This window comes from Giraffa tippelskirchi, chromosome 6 (assembly GCF_054371585.1).
Source record: "Giraffa tippelskirchi isolate mGirTip1 chromosome 6, T2T-mGirTip1v1.2.pri, whole genome shotgun sequence".
Classification (NCBI taxonomy): Eukaryota; Metazoa; Chordata; class Mammalia; order Artiodactyla; family Giraffidae; genus Giraffa; species Giraffa tippelskirchi.
This window is the reverse complement of record NC_137280.1, coordinates 95,366,609-95,383,213: the sequence shown is the minus strand read 5'-3', so window position 1 is coordinate 95,383,213 and position 16,605 is coordinate 95,366,609. Positions and strand designations below refer to the sequence as shown.

At 59.9% G+C, this 16,605-nt stretch overlaps 1 protein-coding gene across 5 annotated transcripts in view; it reads left to right on the top strand.

The window, feature by feature from the left end:
* KDM4B (lysine demethylase 4B) overlaps positions 1-16,605 on the top strand; it is a 119,981-nt gene that overhangs the window by 90,717 nt on the left and 12,659 nt on the right. For 2 of the 5 annotated variants that reach the window (XM_081499625.1, XM_081499624.1), the window contains 6 exons: positions 1,506-1,702; positions 7,746-7,847; positions 8,210-8,409; positions 14,720-15,132; positions 15,407-15,527; positions 16,043-16,221. In XM_081499625.1, coding sequence (XP_081355751.1) covers positions 1,506-1,702; positions 7,746-7,847; positions 8,210-8,409; positions 14,720-15,132; positions 15,407-15,527; positions 16,043-16,221 — 1,212 coding nt within the window. Of the gene's footprint in view, positions 1-1,505; positions 1,707-7,745; positions 7,848-8,209; positions 8,410-14,719; positions 15,133-15,406; positions 15,528-16,042; positions 16,222-16,605 lie in introns of those variants that run through there. The other 3 variants (XM_081499627.1, XM_081499626.1, XM_081499628.1) reach the window with 2 other exon arrangements.

The window sequence follows — 16,605 nt, the reverse complement described above, 5'->3', positions numbered from 1 at the left end:
CCCCCAGGGGCAGCCGCCCCGTGGCCTCCTGTTGCAACTCTCGGGACAGGCATGGCCCCCTAAGGAGGCTAGGACCGTGCCCCTTCAGAGGAAGGCGAGCACAGCCCCCCAGGTCAAGTCTGCCCCGAGGAAGTGCCTCTCCCTGAAGCTGCCCTTTCCTCTCCAGCAGTGGTCCCCAACCTTTTTGGCACTGTGGACCAGTTTCATGGAAGACGAAATTTTTCCACGGACCTGGGAAGGGGGGTGGTTTCCGTTTTGCCTCCTGGTCCCCTCCTGCTGGGCTGCGCAGCTCATAACAAGCTGTGGACCGGTATTGGGTTGGGGATCCCTGCCCTGGAGTCTACACCTGGAGCAAACCATGGCCTGTGCCACATCCAGCCCTCTGCCTTTTTTGGCAGTAGTTTTATTGGCACTCGCCTACCCCCATGTGTTTATAAGTTGGTCTTGCTGCTTCCCAAGTGACGACAGAGCTGAGAGGTTGTCACAGAGCTCAGTAACCCATGGGGCTGGAAGCTTCCACTCTTTGGTCCTTTCTACTCTCTGTAGGCAGGTCACCAGCCCTGCCCTAAACCAGTGGTCCCCTCTGTCCCTCCTACCATCTTGCCCATGGCCTCGGCCCACAGGTAAGTGGGAGACCAGAGCTGCCTGGCTTCCTTCCCTTGACTGAAGGCTCACTGTCCTGAGCCCAGCTTCCGCAGTCCTTGCAGGGCTTCTCCAGCCCCCAGCTCCCTGAGACATCCACAGTGCCTCCTGCCTGGGGCCTAGTTCCGGGGCACTTCTGACAATGCGATACAAGGGAGAGTCTCCCAGAACACATGGTGTGTGTGTGTTGGGGTGTTGAGAGTCTACACAGCAGAGGAGGGGGCGGAAGTGCCCCATCTCAGCCCGTCCTCCTCAGGCTTCTTTGCCCCTTGCTTGCCACGCCCAGGCACGAGGGGCTCCCCTGGCCAGGCCGGCATTGTGGCTAGCCCTGCCCGCCTGGGGTCCAGTGCCAAGCCTCCCAGACTCTCAGCTTCCTCCCCTGAAGCCGGCGGCGGGGACTCTGGGCCATGTGAGCACCTTCTCCACATCATCTTCACTTCTTTGTTTGCCCCATGGAGATGACAGCTTTCCCCTCTTCCTAGCCTTTGTAATCACCGCTGTTATAAAACATTGCATGAGCGTTTTACATGGTCAGGGGCACGTGCGTCTTACTGGGGGGAGGTTTTGGTTTGAAGTGACTTCAGGTGGCCAAAGCTCAAACCGCGTGGCCTCTGGGCTCCTGAGTGGGTCTGGGCACCACAGTGGACCATGTGCAGATGGAGTGTGACTCCAGGGGTTGGGCCAGAGGCACCCACTAGGGCATGCAGCAGCCTCCCCTCCTCCTCCCCATCCGGATGAAAAGACACCCTTTCCTGTCTTGTGAGAGAACTTCTTGGGAGGACAGGGTGGGCTCAGTGCGCTCTGGTGGTGTGGGGTTGCAGGCCCTCAGGCTCAGCTGTCTCTCTCCTCCCCCCCCAACGCAGTGCACGTGCCGGAAGGACATGGTCAAGATCTCCATGGACGTCTTCGTGCGCATTCTGCAGCCGGAGCGCTACGAGCTGTGGAAGCAGGGCAAAGACCTGACGGTGCTGGACCACACGCGGCCCACGGCCCTGAGCAGCCCAGAGCTGAGTACCTGGAGTGCCTCCCGGGCCTCCCTCAAAGCCAAGCTCCTGCGCAGGTGAGCTGCCCGGCCGCCCCAGCTGCTGCTCCTCCAGGCAGGCGGTCCCCCATTCTCCCTCTTCTCATCTTTCCTCCTCCTACCCCCCGCCCCCACTTCCCTCCTCCACCATTTCTCCTGCTTCAGAAGCAAAGTGTATTCTCAGGCTGACTTCTTCCTCCAACTCTTAGAGCATCACTGCCAGCGCTGTTGTTGAGGTCTCGGGCTCCCTCTCACTCCTTGTCTGCCCTCTCAGGGCCCCACACACTGTCTGTCTCAGGCTTTTGGTTCACTGTCTTGGGTGCGAGAGCCCCATTTCTGCTTTGGGGCTGCGGGACCCTTCTTGACTCTTGAGTGAGGACAGGAGCTGTGGGCCTAAGGCCTCCCCTTACCCTGATGGGAGCCTCACTCCTCCCCAGCGTGTCTGTGGCTGCTTGTTCTGGTGCCTCGGGAAATGTGTTCCTTGCATCCGTGGTTACGGGGGTGGTCACACAGACCTGTCCCCTGGACGCTCTCCACCCCCCATTCCACCTCAGAGGCCTCCTCCCAGCCCTCCTTCCACCCAGTATGTGTGTCCCTGCCCTGCTCCTGCCTGGTGTCAGGTGGGGAAGGAGAGGGCACAGTGGCCATCCGCTCCTGGGATCTGTGCTTGGCATCTGGCCGGGGGTTGTGGGTGGCAGGGAAAGACAGCATCGTGCAGCCTCAGAAGTGTCCATCTCCATCGTGCTCTTTCTCTAGGGAATATCCCAGCTCTCCGGGCCTGAGCTGCCCGTGGACAGAGTTGAAACAGATTCCTTTCTGGTGCCCAAGGAACGGTCAGTGGGTCCTCATTGGGCTTGGGGCATGGCTAGAGCAGGTGGGGCAGCCCAGAGCATCACACGTGTCTGTGTCTGGGCTTTGATGCCCAGCGGGGTCTCCTGTGACCTCTCAGCTCCATGGAGGTCACCCTGGATTGTAGACGGTCTATCAACAGTGAGCATGGAGTGTCTCAATAAAATTTTATTTACGGACACTGGAGTGGGAATTTCATACCATTTCCACATGGCACAGAATGTTATTATCCTTTAACTTTTGAACCACTAAAAAACATGAACACCATTCCCAGTTTACGGGCGACACCAAAACAGACAAGTGAGCAGATCCGGGCCTCCGCGAGGCTTCCATCTGTGGCCCTCGGTCACTGCTGGCAGATCTTGTCCCCACTGGCCATGGATGGTGCCTCCCCAGAGCCTGGTCCCTGAGGGGTGGGGGGCTCGGCCACTTCATTCCTTGGGCAGTGCTTCCTTGGTGGCGCCCCCACACTCTGCTGACACTGGGAGAAATCGTCCTGGCTGAGTGATCACACCCACCTGGCACCTTCTCTCCCATGGGGCTGGTCTCCTTTCTGTGTGCTCTCATCCATGTGTTTCCACCCTCACCCCTTCTCTGAGAACGTTGTCTCAGCGCTCCCTGCTACTCCTGACAGCCTGAGTGGAGGGGAGGCTCTCTTCTGATCTCTTCTGTTGTCTCTCCCTTTGATTTCCCGCTCTCCTGTGTGTTCCTCCCCGAGACCACTGCCTCGGGATGGCTGCTCATCTCTCCCAAGAGCGGGAAGTGAGCCTGCTGACTGTCTAGCTGCCGGCTCCCAACCCAATCCAGCGTTGCAGGATGGTTGGCTGGTAGTGGCTCAGGCTAACTGGTCAGTGGAGCGACTCAGGGCTCACTCCAGGGAGGAAAGGGATGAGGGGCTGTGAGAGGAGCCTGCCCAGAGGAGGAACTCCGTCCCTGCCCCCCCTCCCCCGCCAATGTGTCCCACAGCACAGGGCTCCTTCCCACCTTCTCTCTCTGTGTGCCAGCCTGGGACTCAATGACCAATTAGGTCATGTTCCCAAGGATACATTTAGTATGTAAGATAAGGCCGAGTCTCCCACTTGGTGGGGGGCATTCTCTGAAGAGGTTGACTGATGAAGGGCTCAGGTGTGGAGCCCCAAGCCCCAGCTGGGTGCTGAGGCCCCCGCTAGCAGCAGAGGCCCTTGTGAGCTTCCCTGCTGGCCGCATGGCCGCCCTGCCCTCGCCCAGCTGTGCCTGGCCTCCAGGGCCACTGGCTCCCCGAGCCTCCCTTGTTGGAGAGCTGGTTGGGGGGGTGGGGGGTACCACCCGAATATCCTTGTCTTGGGCCAGATTTAGGGGGACAAACCTGGGTCTATCCCTAGACCAGGGTCTCCCTCCAGGCCTGCTGACATCCTCTGAGGGGACCATCCAGGCTCTTTTAGGGGTGGAGCAACATCCTTGGCTCCACCCACTCTATGCCAGGAGCACCGCGCCCCCCGCCAGTGTGATAGCCACACACGTCCCCATTGGGGTGGGCTCCTCACCTGCTGTCTATGGGCCCCCCTGCCCCCCACGTCCCTGTGTACCCTTGTCACCTCCTCTGGGTCACTGCAGTGGCTCCTCGGTCCTTGCTCAGATGGCTCATCCAGCACCTCCCACCCCCGAGGGCCCAGCCTTCCTGCCCCCTCTCCCAGTACCACACCCCAGATGTCACCGCAGAGCAGTCTGGTGTTGGCCCCTTTGGGAGAAAATGACGCTCTCCGTGGATTTACTTCTAATGCCTAAATCTTGTCTAGTGAACCGACCCTACCCTGTGACAAACAGGACCCATAACCCGTGACCTTGTCCTTGCTGGTGCCCTGCCCAGCTGGTGTCTTGGCCACACTCCCCCGCCCCCACTCCTGCCTGAGCAGCCCTTCTCCATATGTAGACAGTCTTTTCTTCTCGGCTCCTGATTATTTCCAATGAGAGCTGTGTCGCCCACATGTTGCCGCAGGTATATGTTCCTCCGGCCCCTCATGTGCACCCCACACAGAGCATCTGAGCAGCCAGGCTTGGTCGGAGGGGGGGGGGCGTGCTCGTCTCTGAGTACATGGTCCTCGTCCCTCCCCAGCCTCTGCTGCTGCCCCTGGTGGGACCTCCAGCTGCCCCCATAGGAGGCAAGAGCCCGCCAACTTCACTTACCCAGCCCTGAAGCTCCCACCCACCTCCTCTCTACCTACCATCCTCACTCATCATGGAAACAAGAAGGAGTCAGAGAGGACATCCCTGCCCCCTCTGCCTCCCCTAGACCTGTGAGGGGCTGGCCTGTTCTCCCCTCCTCCCTGCGCCTGATCCCCTGGCCAGACTGTACACCACTGTGCCTCCAGTTTGCTCCCACCGGCCACCCTGACCCTGCCATGCTCCTGAGCCCTCCCCCTACCATCACCTCCTGGCCTCTCAGAAGGGGCCATGACCATGGGCTGCCCCCTAAACCTCTGAGGAAACTCAGTGCAAAAGGGTCTCAAAAACAAAAAGCAGGACCCCACAGAAGAGGCCGACAATGAGCAGAAGAAAACTTACTTCTTCTCCGAGAGAGTGGGTGACTTGACATTTATGGAAGAACCTGCTGTGTAAAAAAAAGACTTTTAGAAGAGATGGCACTTGGGCATTTAAGAGAGAAAAGAGTTATAAGAGGTAGATTGGGAGACACTTCACAACATGGGTTAAACAGAAGACACCTAAGCCTCTGTAACGAATAAACAGGTCAACAGAAAGAACACGGGGTCCAAACGGAATCGAACTTGGCGATTGTGATGCTGCAAGCTGATAGACAAAGGACAAGGGCCTCAAAGGTCAGGAGAGCAGTTATTTCAGCTCAGAAGTATGGACCCAGCCAAATTACCAACCACGTGTGGGAAGGGAGCAAGTCCCAGGTTTCCCCTCCTACCTGAGAAAGCTGCTGGAGGATGTGCTCCAGCTAAACAAGGGCATCAACCAAGAAAGACATATGATCGAGGAAACTGGATCCAATCCAAGAGAGTCCAAGGCAGCCTCAGATAAGGGGATGGCCCCGGATTCTCATTTAGAAGCAAGTGACCCCTGCCCAGGAGGCCACACCAAGAACTTGGAGATAACTAAGAACACTAAGCATCAGGGATAGGAGGCCAGTTACTGACTCCAGGAGGAGAAAGCAAAGAATGCAGCGCAAGCAGATCTGCTGTTCACGGACGAACTATATTTATGGGATCAGAAAGACATAATATGGAGGTGGCCCCGGGGATCCTGTTGCAGCCAGACAGTGATTAGGGTGTGTGAGGTGACATACCTCCTCCAGCCATCAGAAAGGTAGCCCCAGATCCTCCCAGTGCTGTTCCCAGCTTATGTTCTCATGAAACAGATTCTTCTTTGCATGCGATGTTCACTTTGCTGTTCCCTTTGCAGGAGGGCACGGCCCTTTGCCTCCACCTTTGTGCCTAGTTTCACTTATCTTGGGGAGTCCTCGAACTAGTGAGGCCCAGTAGCTGCTGGGGGGGTTGGTGCTAGGGACAGAGCTCTGAGCCCAGTGGTGTGTTTTCTAATTTTATATATTTATATATTTGTGGCTGTGTTGGGTCTTCATTGCTACTCAGGCTTTCTCTAGTTACAACAATCAGGGGCTACTATCCAGTTGCGGTACGTGGGCTTCTCATTGTGGTTGCTTCTCTTGTGGAGCACAGGCTTTAGGGTGCATGGGCTTCAGTGGTTGGGGCGCACAGTCTTAGTTGCCCCAAGGCATATGAGATCTTCCCAGATCAGGGATTGAATCTGTGTCTCTTGCATTGGCAGGTGAATTCTTTACCGCTGAGCCACTGGGGAAGCCCCTCAGTGATGGGTTGGGGGCTGAGGAGAGTCTGGGCTCCCTAGGGACCTTGAAAGTGGGCAGGGCAGGGTCAGAAGTGGCCTCTGGGACCAGTTCCAGGTGGGGGGAGGGGAAGTGCTGGGGGGGAGGGCAGAGGTGCTTCAGGACACAGAGACCAGGTGAGTTGGCAGGAGGAGGACACCCTTCTGGGTGTGGTGGCCAGGGTAGGGGTTCGCTTGGGCACCCGGCCCTGGATCGTCCCCAGACCCTGAGAGAAGCCTCCAGGTGACCGCGAGTGAAAAGCCCGCAGCTTCCCGCCTGTCTCTGAGTCTGGGCTTCACCCAGTGTGGAGAGTGTCCCCCGGTGGGCCTGAGTCTCTTGTGCTCCCTCCCACCCTCCCTTGCCTGCCTGTCCTCCCACACCCCTCCCCATCACCGTGCACCCCTGCACGCCATGCTGTGTGTGATGCCATGCTCTGCCCATGACGCACCCGCCCTGGAATGCTCCCCACTCCTGCCTGTGGTCATTGGGGTGGTCCATGCTGCCAACATCAAGTAGGGCTTGTTGTATGCTGGGCCATGCCTGGGCTCAGGGCACAGAGCAGCTGCCAGCCAAGGGTAGGGGTCTGCGGGTCAGGCAGCGAGCAGCAAAGGACCAGCAGTGGTCAATGATTAGCATCAGGGGACAGTTACAAGGAGGCATTCTGGGAGCCAGAGTCAAGGGCTGGGCCACTGCAGATGCCCCAGGAGGAGGTGGGGGTCCTGGCATCTGGAGCCCTTGGGGCCCCGCCCGCCCAGCCCCAGTCAGATGGCTCCTCAGTGAGCACTTGGTCCTTGTTAGTGCAGAGGCACTCCTGGAAGGTCTTGGTGTCTGAGCCCGCCAGGGCACCTGGAACGCTCCCCCAGGTGGGAAGCCCTAACCTACAGCCTGGGCTGGCCCATTGTCCCTGCCTCAGGCAGGGCCTCTCCCCGCCCCACCTCTGCCCCAACTCCTGGGCCAGTCACACACCTCCCGTGGTCTCTAAACTGCTCTGTCCCCTCCCTGAAGGTTCTGGGAACTGGCAGGGACATCCCCCAGCCCCGAGCCCGGCAGAGGTGCCCTGGCCACTAACCTGCAGCCCGCTCCCCCTTATCGCTTTCCTTTCTTCTTTTTAACTCTGATCCCCCTGGTTTTCACTAAGAAGCTGCAGCCCAGCCTTATCTGGGATGCTCACTTGGGGCCCGAGGACCTCCCTCAGTCCCTGGAGGCAGGGGCAGGGGTTGGGGACCGGGTGCAGCTTAGATGAGGGGTCGAGGGGTCACTGCAGGCTCTGGGCGCAGAGCTCCTATGGGTGGAGAAGACGCAGGGAAAGCCCGGGCGGGGCCAGGCCCTGCAGTGAGCCATCTGGGGTTAACACGAGCCCTAGAGAAAAACCCCCTGACGTTTACATTCTAGACAAATTAGTCTGAAGGAAAACAGACACTGGAAAAAGACTGAGGAGGAAAGAAAACCCAGTCTAGAGAGGAAGAAAGAGCAGACCAGGAGGCCGGGGCTCTCGTAAGTGCACCGTTTGTCCATCATGCAGGCATTTTCCACCAGCCGCTATTTCCATCCGGTTCACACTCCTGTCTCCCCCGCGCCCTCCACACAGAGGCTCTTAGAGTCGTCCATCCCTGCATCCCATCGCTAGCTGCCATCGCACCCGCTTGATACTGCCCACCCTCGCCATCATCCTCCCCTCCCCCAGGCCTCTCTCCCTCCACCGCCCCTGGCCCCAGGAGCCAACCCCACCCAGGGCTCCACTTACCCTGCCCTCCTGGGGGGGCGCTCGTCTGGGGTCTCTCTCTGGGCGGAGCGCACAGCCCAGGGTTTCTCCCTTGCACCATTTCACCTCCCCTCTGATGCGTCTGCCTCTCCAGGTCTCACCGGAAACGGAGCCAGCCCAAGAAGCCCAAGCCCGACGACCCCAGGTCTCCTGGAGAGGGGGCAGCCGGGGCAGCCCTCCTGGAGGAGGCAGGAAGCAGTGCGAAAGAGGAGGCGGCGCCAGAGGCTGACCCAGAGGAGGAGGAGGAGGAAGCCCAGCTGCTGCCACAGGGCCGGGAGGCCGAGGGCTCAGAAGGTCAGTCCCACTTGGCTGCCTGCGCTGGCCACGCTAGAGGCCCCACGCTCTTACACTCCAATTTGTGTGCCTCATGGGCAGAACAGTGCTTTCTCAAAATGCACATTCTGGGGTTGGGGGGCCTCCGGAAAGTCCCTCCCCTCCCAGAAACCAAAAAGAGGCTGTCCTAGTCCGTCTGGTGGCTGGAACAGAATCCACAGGCCAGCAGCTCAAATTCATAGGCTTTTCTCCCTGGAGGCTGGAGCTCAGGGTGCCGGCCTGGCCCAGTGCTGGTGAGGGCCTACCTGCTGGTGTGCACGTGACCCTCTGTCGCTGTGTCCTCAGCCTTCTGGTCTCTAAGGTCCCTGATGCTTCGCCAGGGTCCCACCCTCATGACTTAGTCACCTCCCAGCCCCGTGACGCTCAGACATAGAGTTCAATGTGAACTTGGGGAGACAGACATTGAGTCCATAACAGGTGTCATCTGTCCAACAGTCAGGAAAGAGGGCGGCCTGCTGCTAGCTGGACGTGCCTGTGGTGGGGCCGCCCCACCTCCCTGCTGGTGTTGAACAGAAAAGTGTATCTGGGCGCCGTGGTGGGGTGTCTCAGAACTGTGCCCTTTACACGTCTGGAGGCTGTTAGTCATGGAGTTTTACTCCTTGAATGTATAAGCACATTTTATGTGCTGCTTTGCTTTTCCACAGCTGGTTTCATTTTCCTCATTTTCAGATTCAGCTGCTCACATTTGCACGTAGCAGCTGCCCCCCACCCCAGGTGTGAAGAAGGGGCCGGGTGAGGCTGGGGGCTGGTGGCAGATCTCCAGGCAGCCCTGTCTCAGGCCCCCATCACAGGCTGTAGGGTGCTGGAGGGTTCCACTCAGGCCCTCCATCTTGTCCTCAGGACTGTGTCTTGCTGCTTATGAGCCCAGCGTGGTCTCTGCCCAGCTTGGGGTCAGGCTCTCCTCGGGGTCCTGTGGCTGGTGTCACAGATGATATGGTGTTTGAGGTGACTGTCCACGAGGCTCTGTGTGTGGCAGGTATGAACCCCAGATGTTCCCACTGGCTGGAAGGGGTTGTGTCCCTGCAAGGGGCCTCCTGAGTTGGAGATAGGAGAGATTGGAAAGTTTCCTGGGAAATGACGCACTGGTGCATGTCCCCAGATAGCCTGGTGTGCCGCCCACCCAGTGGGCATCGTGAAACAGTCCGGCTCCACCCAGGAGGGTCTGGACAGCCTGGGGAGGCAGGCAGCCCAGGGGGAGGGAAGCGCACGTCGGCACCATCTGGGTGCAGGCGAGATCACCCCATAGAAATAGACCCAGAGCCGCATCACACTTGTTTACAGAACAGGTGGTTTTCACAAAGATCCCTCGTGATAAAAGCAACCAGAGAGTGATGCAGCCTGGAGCAAATCTCTCCAGAAATAAGACCTTTATGGGGGAAACCAGAGATATTTTTGAGAGACAAGGAGGAACCAAACACAAATGGGGCTGCGCATGTTAGGAGGACGCCTGGTGGTGAAGGTGGATCCCCGGCTTAGGGGTTGAGGATGTTGATTTCACTGCAGCCAGAGGGATGGAGGCCCAGGGAAGAGAGGTCTGGAGAGATCAGGGCTGCAAGACTGGAGGCAGGAGCTGTCCCAGTGAAGACCACTGCTCCTCCTCAGGGCCGCCGATCTTCACACACAGCCTTGTATGTAACACTCGCGCCCATATCCCAGTTTACTTAAAGTTCTGAAAACAGGCCGGGCAGACATTGGATGTTTAAGGAGCATCCGAGTCTGCTCGGCCACCCTGACCCAGGCCCCAAGTCGGGGCTTCAGGAACCACAGCGCAGTGTCTCCGGTCTGGAAGCAGGAAGTCCAAGGTCAGGGTGGCTGCGGGGCTGCTCCTGCTGAGGACGAGGGGGATGGTCTGTTCTGGCCTCGCTCCTCGGCTAGGAGACAGCCAGCTTCACACTCACACAGTGAGCCCGTCTCTGTCTTGCCCGTTCACAAGGACACTGGTCACGCTGGCAGAGGGCCCACCCTGATGATGACCTCATCTTAGTAATTCATCACATCGACTGTTAAGGGACACCCCCCTCCCCAGCCCCTTGCAGCAACACTGCCCCAGCCTCAGTGTCTCAGGATCCCGAGAGCTGGCCTTATGCCCATGCTCACCAAGGCCTCTTTCACGAGGAGACTCTGGTTCCTCTCTGGTTTTCCCTGTTCTAAGCAGATTGCCACCTAAACAGTGGGAGATGTGGCGGGTGGGCTCTGTGTCCTTTGAGAGTAAAACATGCTGTAGACAGGACCGTGCAGGATGCGTGCCCGCCTCCGTGGCTTCTGTGCTCCCTCTGTTCTACTTCCAGGGCCCCAGCACAGGGCCCCAGGGCTTCTCCAAAGGGCTTCAGGGTCCACGTTCTTTGGTGAGCTCTGTGTTGTGTGGCTGTGGACCCAAGAAGAGTGGGGATATTCCCAGGGAGGCAGCCCTGCTCCCCAACTCATCACCCCGTCCCTGTTCCAACCCAGAGCCTGGTCCCCAAACAGAAGGAGCTGGACTTTCGGGGCATCTCCTGAAACACAGGCCCCTTGAGAGAGGAAGGGGTCCCTTCAGGGTACAGCAGGAGGCTCCCACAGCTGGGAACTGCACTGTGATCAGTGGCTGTCCCTCAAGCCCTTGGTGGAAGATCACTCTGAACGCATCAGATAAATAAGTGTTCGCAGCTGGGGGTGTCAGCAAACATGTCCAGGAATGAGTGGAAGACTTTAAAGTGGTTTCTAGACTTCCTTTCATGCCAGCTTAATGTCCCCCAAAGCTATGAGTGTAACAGTCACCTTGGGCATGAAGATAGTCTTTGTTCTATGTTTGCATCGGGACAGCGCATGCCACACACACCCAGGAGGGTGCCTGACAGAGGAGGCAGGGGATGGGCAGGATGGAGGAGCCTGGATACCATGGGACAAGAGAAGCCGGGCTGGCTGATGTGTGTTGCTGGGCCTGGGGATGGGGGCTGCTTCCCCTCCTGGTTGCCCCGTGTCCCCACCCTGTTCCATCAGCTTCCTCTGCCCCCAGCCTGGACCCTGGGCCAAGCCCAGAGCAGAAGGCAGAAAGGCAGCCTGTGTCCACCAGGCCTGATGGGACCACGCGGGCTCCCTCCTCTTGCCTGGCTGTGTGGCCAGCTCTGGCCAGGCATGGCCGTTGTCCCTTCTCGCAGCTCTAGAGCTGGGGGTGGCAGGAGCAGCACCAGGACTCCAGGAGGGCTGGTCCCAGAGCTCGTAGTGCCCCGCCCCCCTGCCCGTCCCCCACAGTGCTGTCCTGTCTCCCAGGCAGAATCCTGCCCAGGGGCTGGGGAGGGGGCATGCAGCCATCCTGGATCACTTCCCTTCCTCCAGGCCCAACAGCCTGTGATGGCTTTAGGAAGGACCCCAAGGCAGCTGTGCCCTGCCGTGAGCAGCAGGCAGGGTGAGCGTTCACACTCAGACCACGTGCTGCCCAGTAGCTCCACCCAGTGCAGCCACCTTGGCCTGGGCTCTGCTCAGGAGGGACACGGCGCTGGCCAGGTGGGGCAGGGCCCCTAAACCAGGTAGCAGCCCCATGCCCCTGCTCTCCCCTGGGAGAACGTCAATGGGAGAGGAGTTACAGGAGCCCTGGACACTGGCAGGATCCATCAGCAGGGGGATCCTGCCTGTGCCTCCCTGCAAAAAAAAGAAGTGCCAGAAGGGCCTCCGCGCCTCTGCCGGCAGAGGGGTCCCTTACATTCTGCTCCTGCAACACCCAGGGACGTGAGAGGGATTGTGTGCTGGAGCCACCATCCCAGCTCTGTCAGGCAGGCCAGCTGAGGGGCTTTCCACATGCGGCTCCCCTTGGCCTGCAGTGGTCCCCATGGCGTAAGGACGGAGCCCGCCCCCTGTGGTGTCCCTCTTGGCCTTGTTTTGTTCCCTCACAGAGTCCTCTGGGTGTGCCCCCTCCTCTGCTACCCTGAGGCCGTGGGAGCCGTCATCAGACTAACATCCGTGTGCCTACGCTGTCTGAGAGACAGAGGGGACAGTGGTTTCCTCAGAAAACAAAGCCATTCACCTGACAGCCCCTGCTGCATGTCCAGGCAGCCCCAGTGCCATTTTTATAAGTCAGCAGTCTCCTCAGCGGAGAAGGCGATGGCACCCCCCTCCAGAACTCTTGCCTGGAAAATCCCATGGAGGAGCCTGGTGGGCTGCCGCCTATGGGGTCGCACAGAGTCGAACACGACTGAAGCAACTTAGCAGCAGCAGCAGCAGTCTCCTCAGCCTTCGTCGCCTCCTGGGGCCGACCACTGTCACCAAGCTCTATAAGTAGTGCTCCCCCATGTCTCACGCTCCCCATCTCCAGGGACAGGGGGGTGACCTTCTGTTGCCAGGACCTTCCAAGTCCAGCATCTGTCTGAGAGAAGCAGGTTCCTTGGCCAGATCACTGTTCCTGGGATGCTGGTGGTTTGGATCCCTCTGGGTAGGCGAAGGCATGAGGGATCCTGCTGGTGTCCTTGCCCTTGGAAGGTTCAGTGCCAGAGGGCATGGGGACTGGCGAGCATTCCCTCCTCTGAGCATCTCTTAAAAAAGTGTGGCTGCCTGCCCAGGACCTGCGGGTTGGCCCACCATCACTGCGGGGTTGTGGTGAGCAGTGGCCGGAGGGGCTGCCATCACTGCGGGCCAGGCTGGCTCTGAGCTCACCTGGTGGGGGCCGCTGGTGGGAGTTGGCTCCCTCCCAGTGCTCAGGCCAGGGGTCTGCCTGGAGGAAGGGAGAGAAGATTCTTGTTTGACCCCTTCTCGGGTCGGGCTGGTCAAGGACTAAATGATGGCCTTGCCCTCGGGAACATCGTCCCACCTGTGCCATCGTGTTTGGCCTGGGGACAGGGGTAACATTTGGACAGGTTTTTATAGCATGAGGTCAACGTGGATGCCGTGTGGCTGACCAGACCCTGTCACACACCCCGTGGTCACAGGTTTAGCAGGAAGAAAGACCAGTGCTTCCCCTCGAGCAGTCCTTACTTCCCCAGCCTGGTTTGTGGGGGCCCAGATGGTGACACGTTGGCACTGACAGCTCACAGGTACCAGCAGCAGGACGACCAACTTGTCCTCTGGGCATCAACCGCTGTCACACCTCATGCAATGTCGTGAGACCATGGGGACACAGGCCAGGCAGGGAGGGCCTGAACTCAGTGCCCATTCTCCAGGTGGGCAGGCGGGGCCCAAGGGCTGTGCTGGGGCCGCTGATCCTTGTGGGCAGGGGTCCCTGAGGCTGTGCAGGCCTTGTGGAGACCCCCACCTGCACATGTCCCCAGTGACTGTGTGATGATATGACCAGGGACTTGGTGCCTGGAAGCAACTCTCTTTTTGTCTGACATTTCTAAGGGTCAGGAGTCCCACATGGATCCGACTGGGCTGAGATCCGGGCGTGGGCAGGGCTAGTCCCTCCGGAGGCTCCAGGGAGCACGGCTCCTGCCTTTTCCAGAGACGCCGCCTCCCTGGCTCACAGCCTCTCCCTCCATCCTCACAGCCAGCAGCCCAGCATCTCCTTGAGCACAGCGGGATCCTCTGCTTTTGAGGATCCCTGTTAGTAGGTGGGGTCCACCTCGGGATCCTCGGCTCACCGTGTCTGTAGAGTCCCCACTGCCAGTGTCTGGTTCCACGTCCTCAGGTCCTGGGGCTATGGTGTGGGTGTTCTTGGGGGCTGTGACTCCTCCGACCACACCGTTCAGCTCCGTTTATTTGAGGAGCTGCATACCCATTGTGGCCCCGAATTAAAATGCTGCTGAAGACACTGCCTGCCCACCTCCCTCCCCACCCTGTCACCTGTCAGGAAGCCCTCCCAGTGCTGGCCCTCAGGGGCCAAAGGGTGTTCTGGGCCCTGAGGACACTACTGTCCCCCACACATGGAACCACTTGTTTAAAGTTTTGCTTTTAAAAAATTCTACCAGCTGTGTGCGTTAGTCATAGAAATAGGGAAAACCCAGGTATAGAAAAAACGTATCCTGCTTCTGCCCCCTCCCCTTTGGAAGGACCTTTAGAGTGGGTCTTTCCCCAGCTACTCGCCGACAGCTCGACTCGGTGCCCCGTGTGAGGACCCCACACGGTGCTCTTCCAGAAGGTTCCCTGGGCCCGGGGCAGAACTCCATGGCTAGGGTGCCGCTGCTTCCGGCTAGGCTGCCTGGCAGGGGACCTGGTTGCAGGTGGGGCTGCCCAAAGCCCAGGTTCCTTGGGCAGGGTTGGGGAGGGTGGCCTGTCTCAGGCAAGGGGGCTGGAAGGGGGCTCCTGGCCACTGACCCCTGGCATGCTCCCCGTCCCTGCCTCTTGACTCATCTCTCTCCTGTCCCCACAGAGGATGGAAGGGGCAAGCTGCGGCTGGCCAAGGCCAAGAGTGACCGGAAGAAGAAGAGCTACGGCTCCCCGCACCCCCTCCACCCGCTGCTGCCGCCGCCCCTGTCCACCCAGTTCACTGAGGAGGCGCCCTTGCTGCAGATCCCGGGATCGGCCCCCGAGGAGAGCCCCCTGCCACCACCCCTCAATGTGGTGCCCCCCAAGGCCCCCGGCGAGGAGCCAGAGGCAAAGCCGCGCCCTGTCATCCCCATGCTGTATGTGGTACCTCGGCCTGGCCCTAGCGGCAACAAGGGCCGCGTGTCCTGCCAGCAGGCCTCAGAGCACTTTGCCCAGAAAGGCCCCACCTGGAAGGAACAGGCCACTCCCATGGAGCTGACGGGGCCCGAGGAGGAGAGCAGAGCCAGTGAGGGGCAGGTAAAGGGGCAGTGGATACTGGCCGGGGGGGTCCCCCACCCCCTTGTGCCAACCATGGCCTCGCTTGTCCCAAATGGGCCCTGTGGTTCCCATCCTGGAGGCCAGTGACACAGATGTGGTTTAGCAACCACCACGGATCTGGGCTGCACTTTTCTGGGGTCTCCTGCCCCCGCTGGGACTCTGGGGTCCTTTGGAACCGGGCTCCAGCCCCAGTGAGCAGTCCCTGCTTCTGGCCACAGAGCTGCCCCCTCAGAGCCCTCCTGTGCTATTTTAGAATCCGTCCACCTTTTCCAAGTTGAAAATGGAGATCAAGAAGAGCCGGCGCCACCCCCTGGGCAGGCCGCCCACCCGGTCCCCGCTGTCCGTGGTCAAGCAGGAGGCCTCGAGTGACGAGGGTGAGTGAGGGTGTCCCTGGCTCTGTTGGGTCCCTGCCCCGCCTTCCTCTGCCACCCGCCCATCCAGCCTGCTCATTCCCACCCCAGTGCCCCGCGCAGCATCAGACCCTCTCCCCAAATGCCTCAGGGCTGAAGTGTCCCCTGCCTATTCTACAGCTCCCAGGCCCCATACATGAGCACCTTGCTTCTTGGGCGGGTCCCTGGGGACCACCAACACAGACCAGGGTAGACGGTGGCCCAGTGTCCTCAGGGAACGCAGGAGTGGCCCTGGGGGCTTGGGGACAGCCAGCCGGGACCTACGGCCAGCAGAGGCCTGCCTGGGACAGACAGCAGGCTGAGCAGGATGGGCGTCTGTTGGTGGCCTCCGTCTTAAAAGACGTGGGGGCGACGGTGTCCCCACTCGACTTCCAGGGGTTGGTGCCCCCTGCCACGGTCCTACCACCCTGCGTCCTGTCCCCACTGGGCAGGGTGGGGTTCTCAGTGCTGACGCCCCTCCCCACCCCCCTTTACTCCAGAAGCCTTCCCTTTCTCTGGGGACGAGGACGTGGGTGACCCTGAGGCCTTGAGGTCGTTGCTGTCACTGCAGTGGAAGAACAAGGCATCCAACTTCCAGGCCGAGAGGAAGTTCAACACGGCAGCTGCCCTGACAGAGCCCTACTGCGCCATCTGCACTCTTTTCTACCCGTACAGCCAGGTGGGCTGGCACCGTGGGACCCCAGGTCCACAGCAAGCCAGGAGTGTCCCCCTGCTCCCGTGGGCGCTCCGCCGGAAGCCAGCCCTTGCCCTCTGAAGAGAGGGTGTTGGGGACCAAGAACCCATTGCTTTGGGGGCCACAGTGGGCTCAGGGGACAGTCTGGCTGGCGGGACGTGAAGCTAAAGCCCCAGTAAGGGCTACGGGGACAGTCTGGGGTCTGAGTTTCACTAGAAGGCAGCTTACTCACAGGCATCAAAGAGGATTCGCATGCAGGGAGTGCTGTTCTCTGAGAGGCCCTCAGCCTGACCCCAGGGCCCAGGAGTGGAGCCAGGAAAGGGCCTGTGTGGTGAGCAGGGGTCTGGAAGCCCGAGCAGCATGGCACTG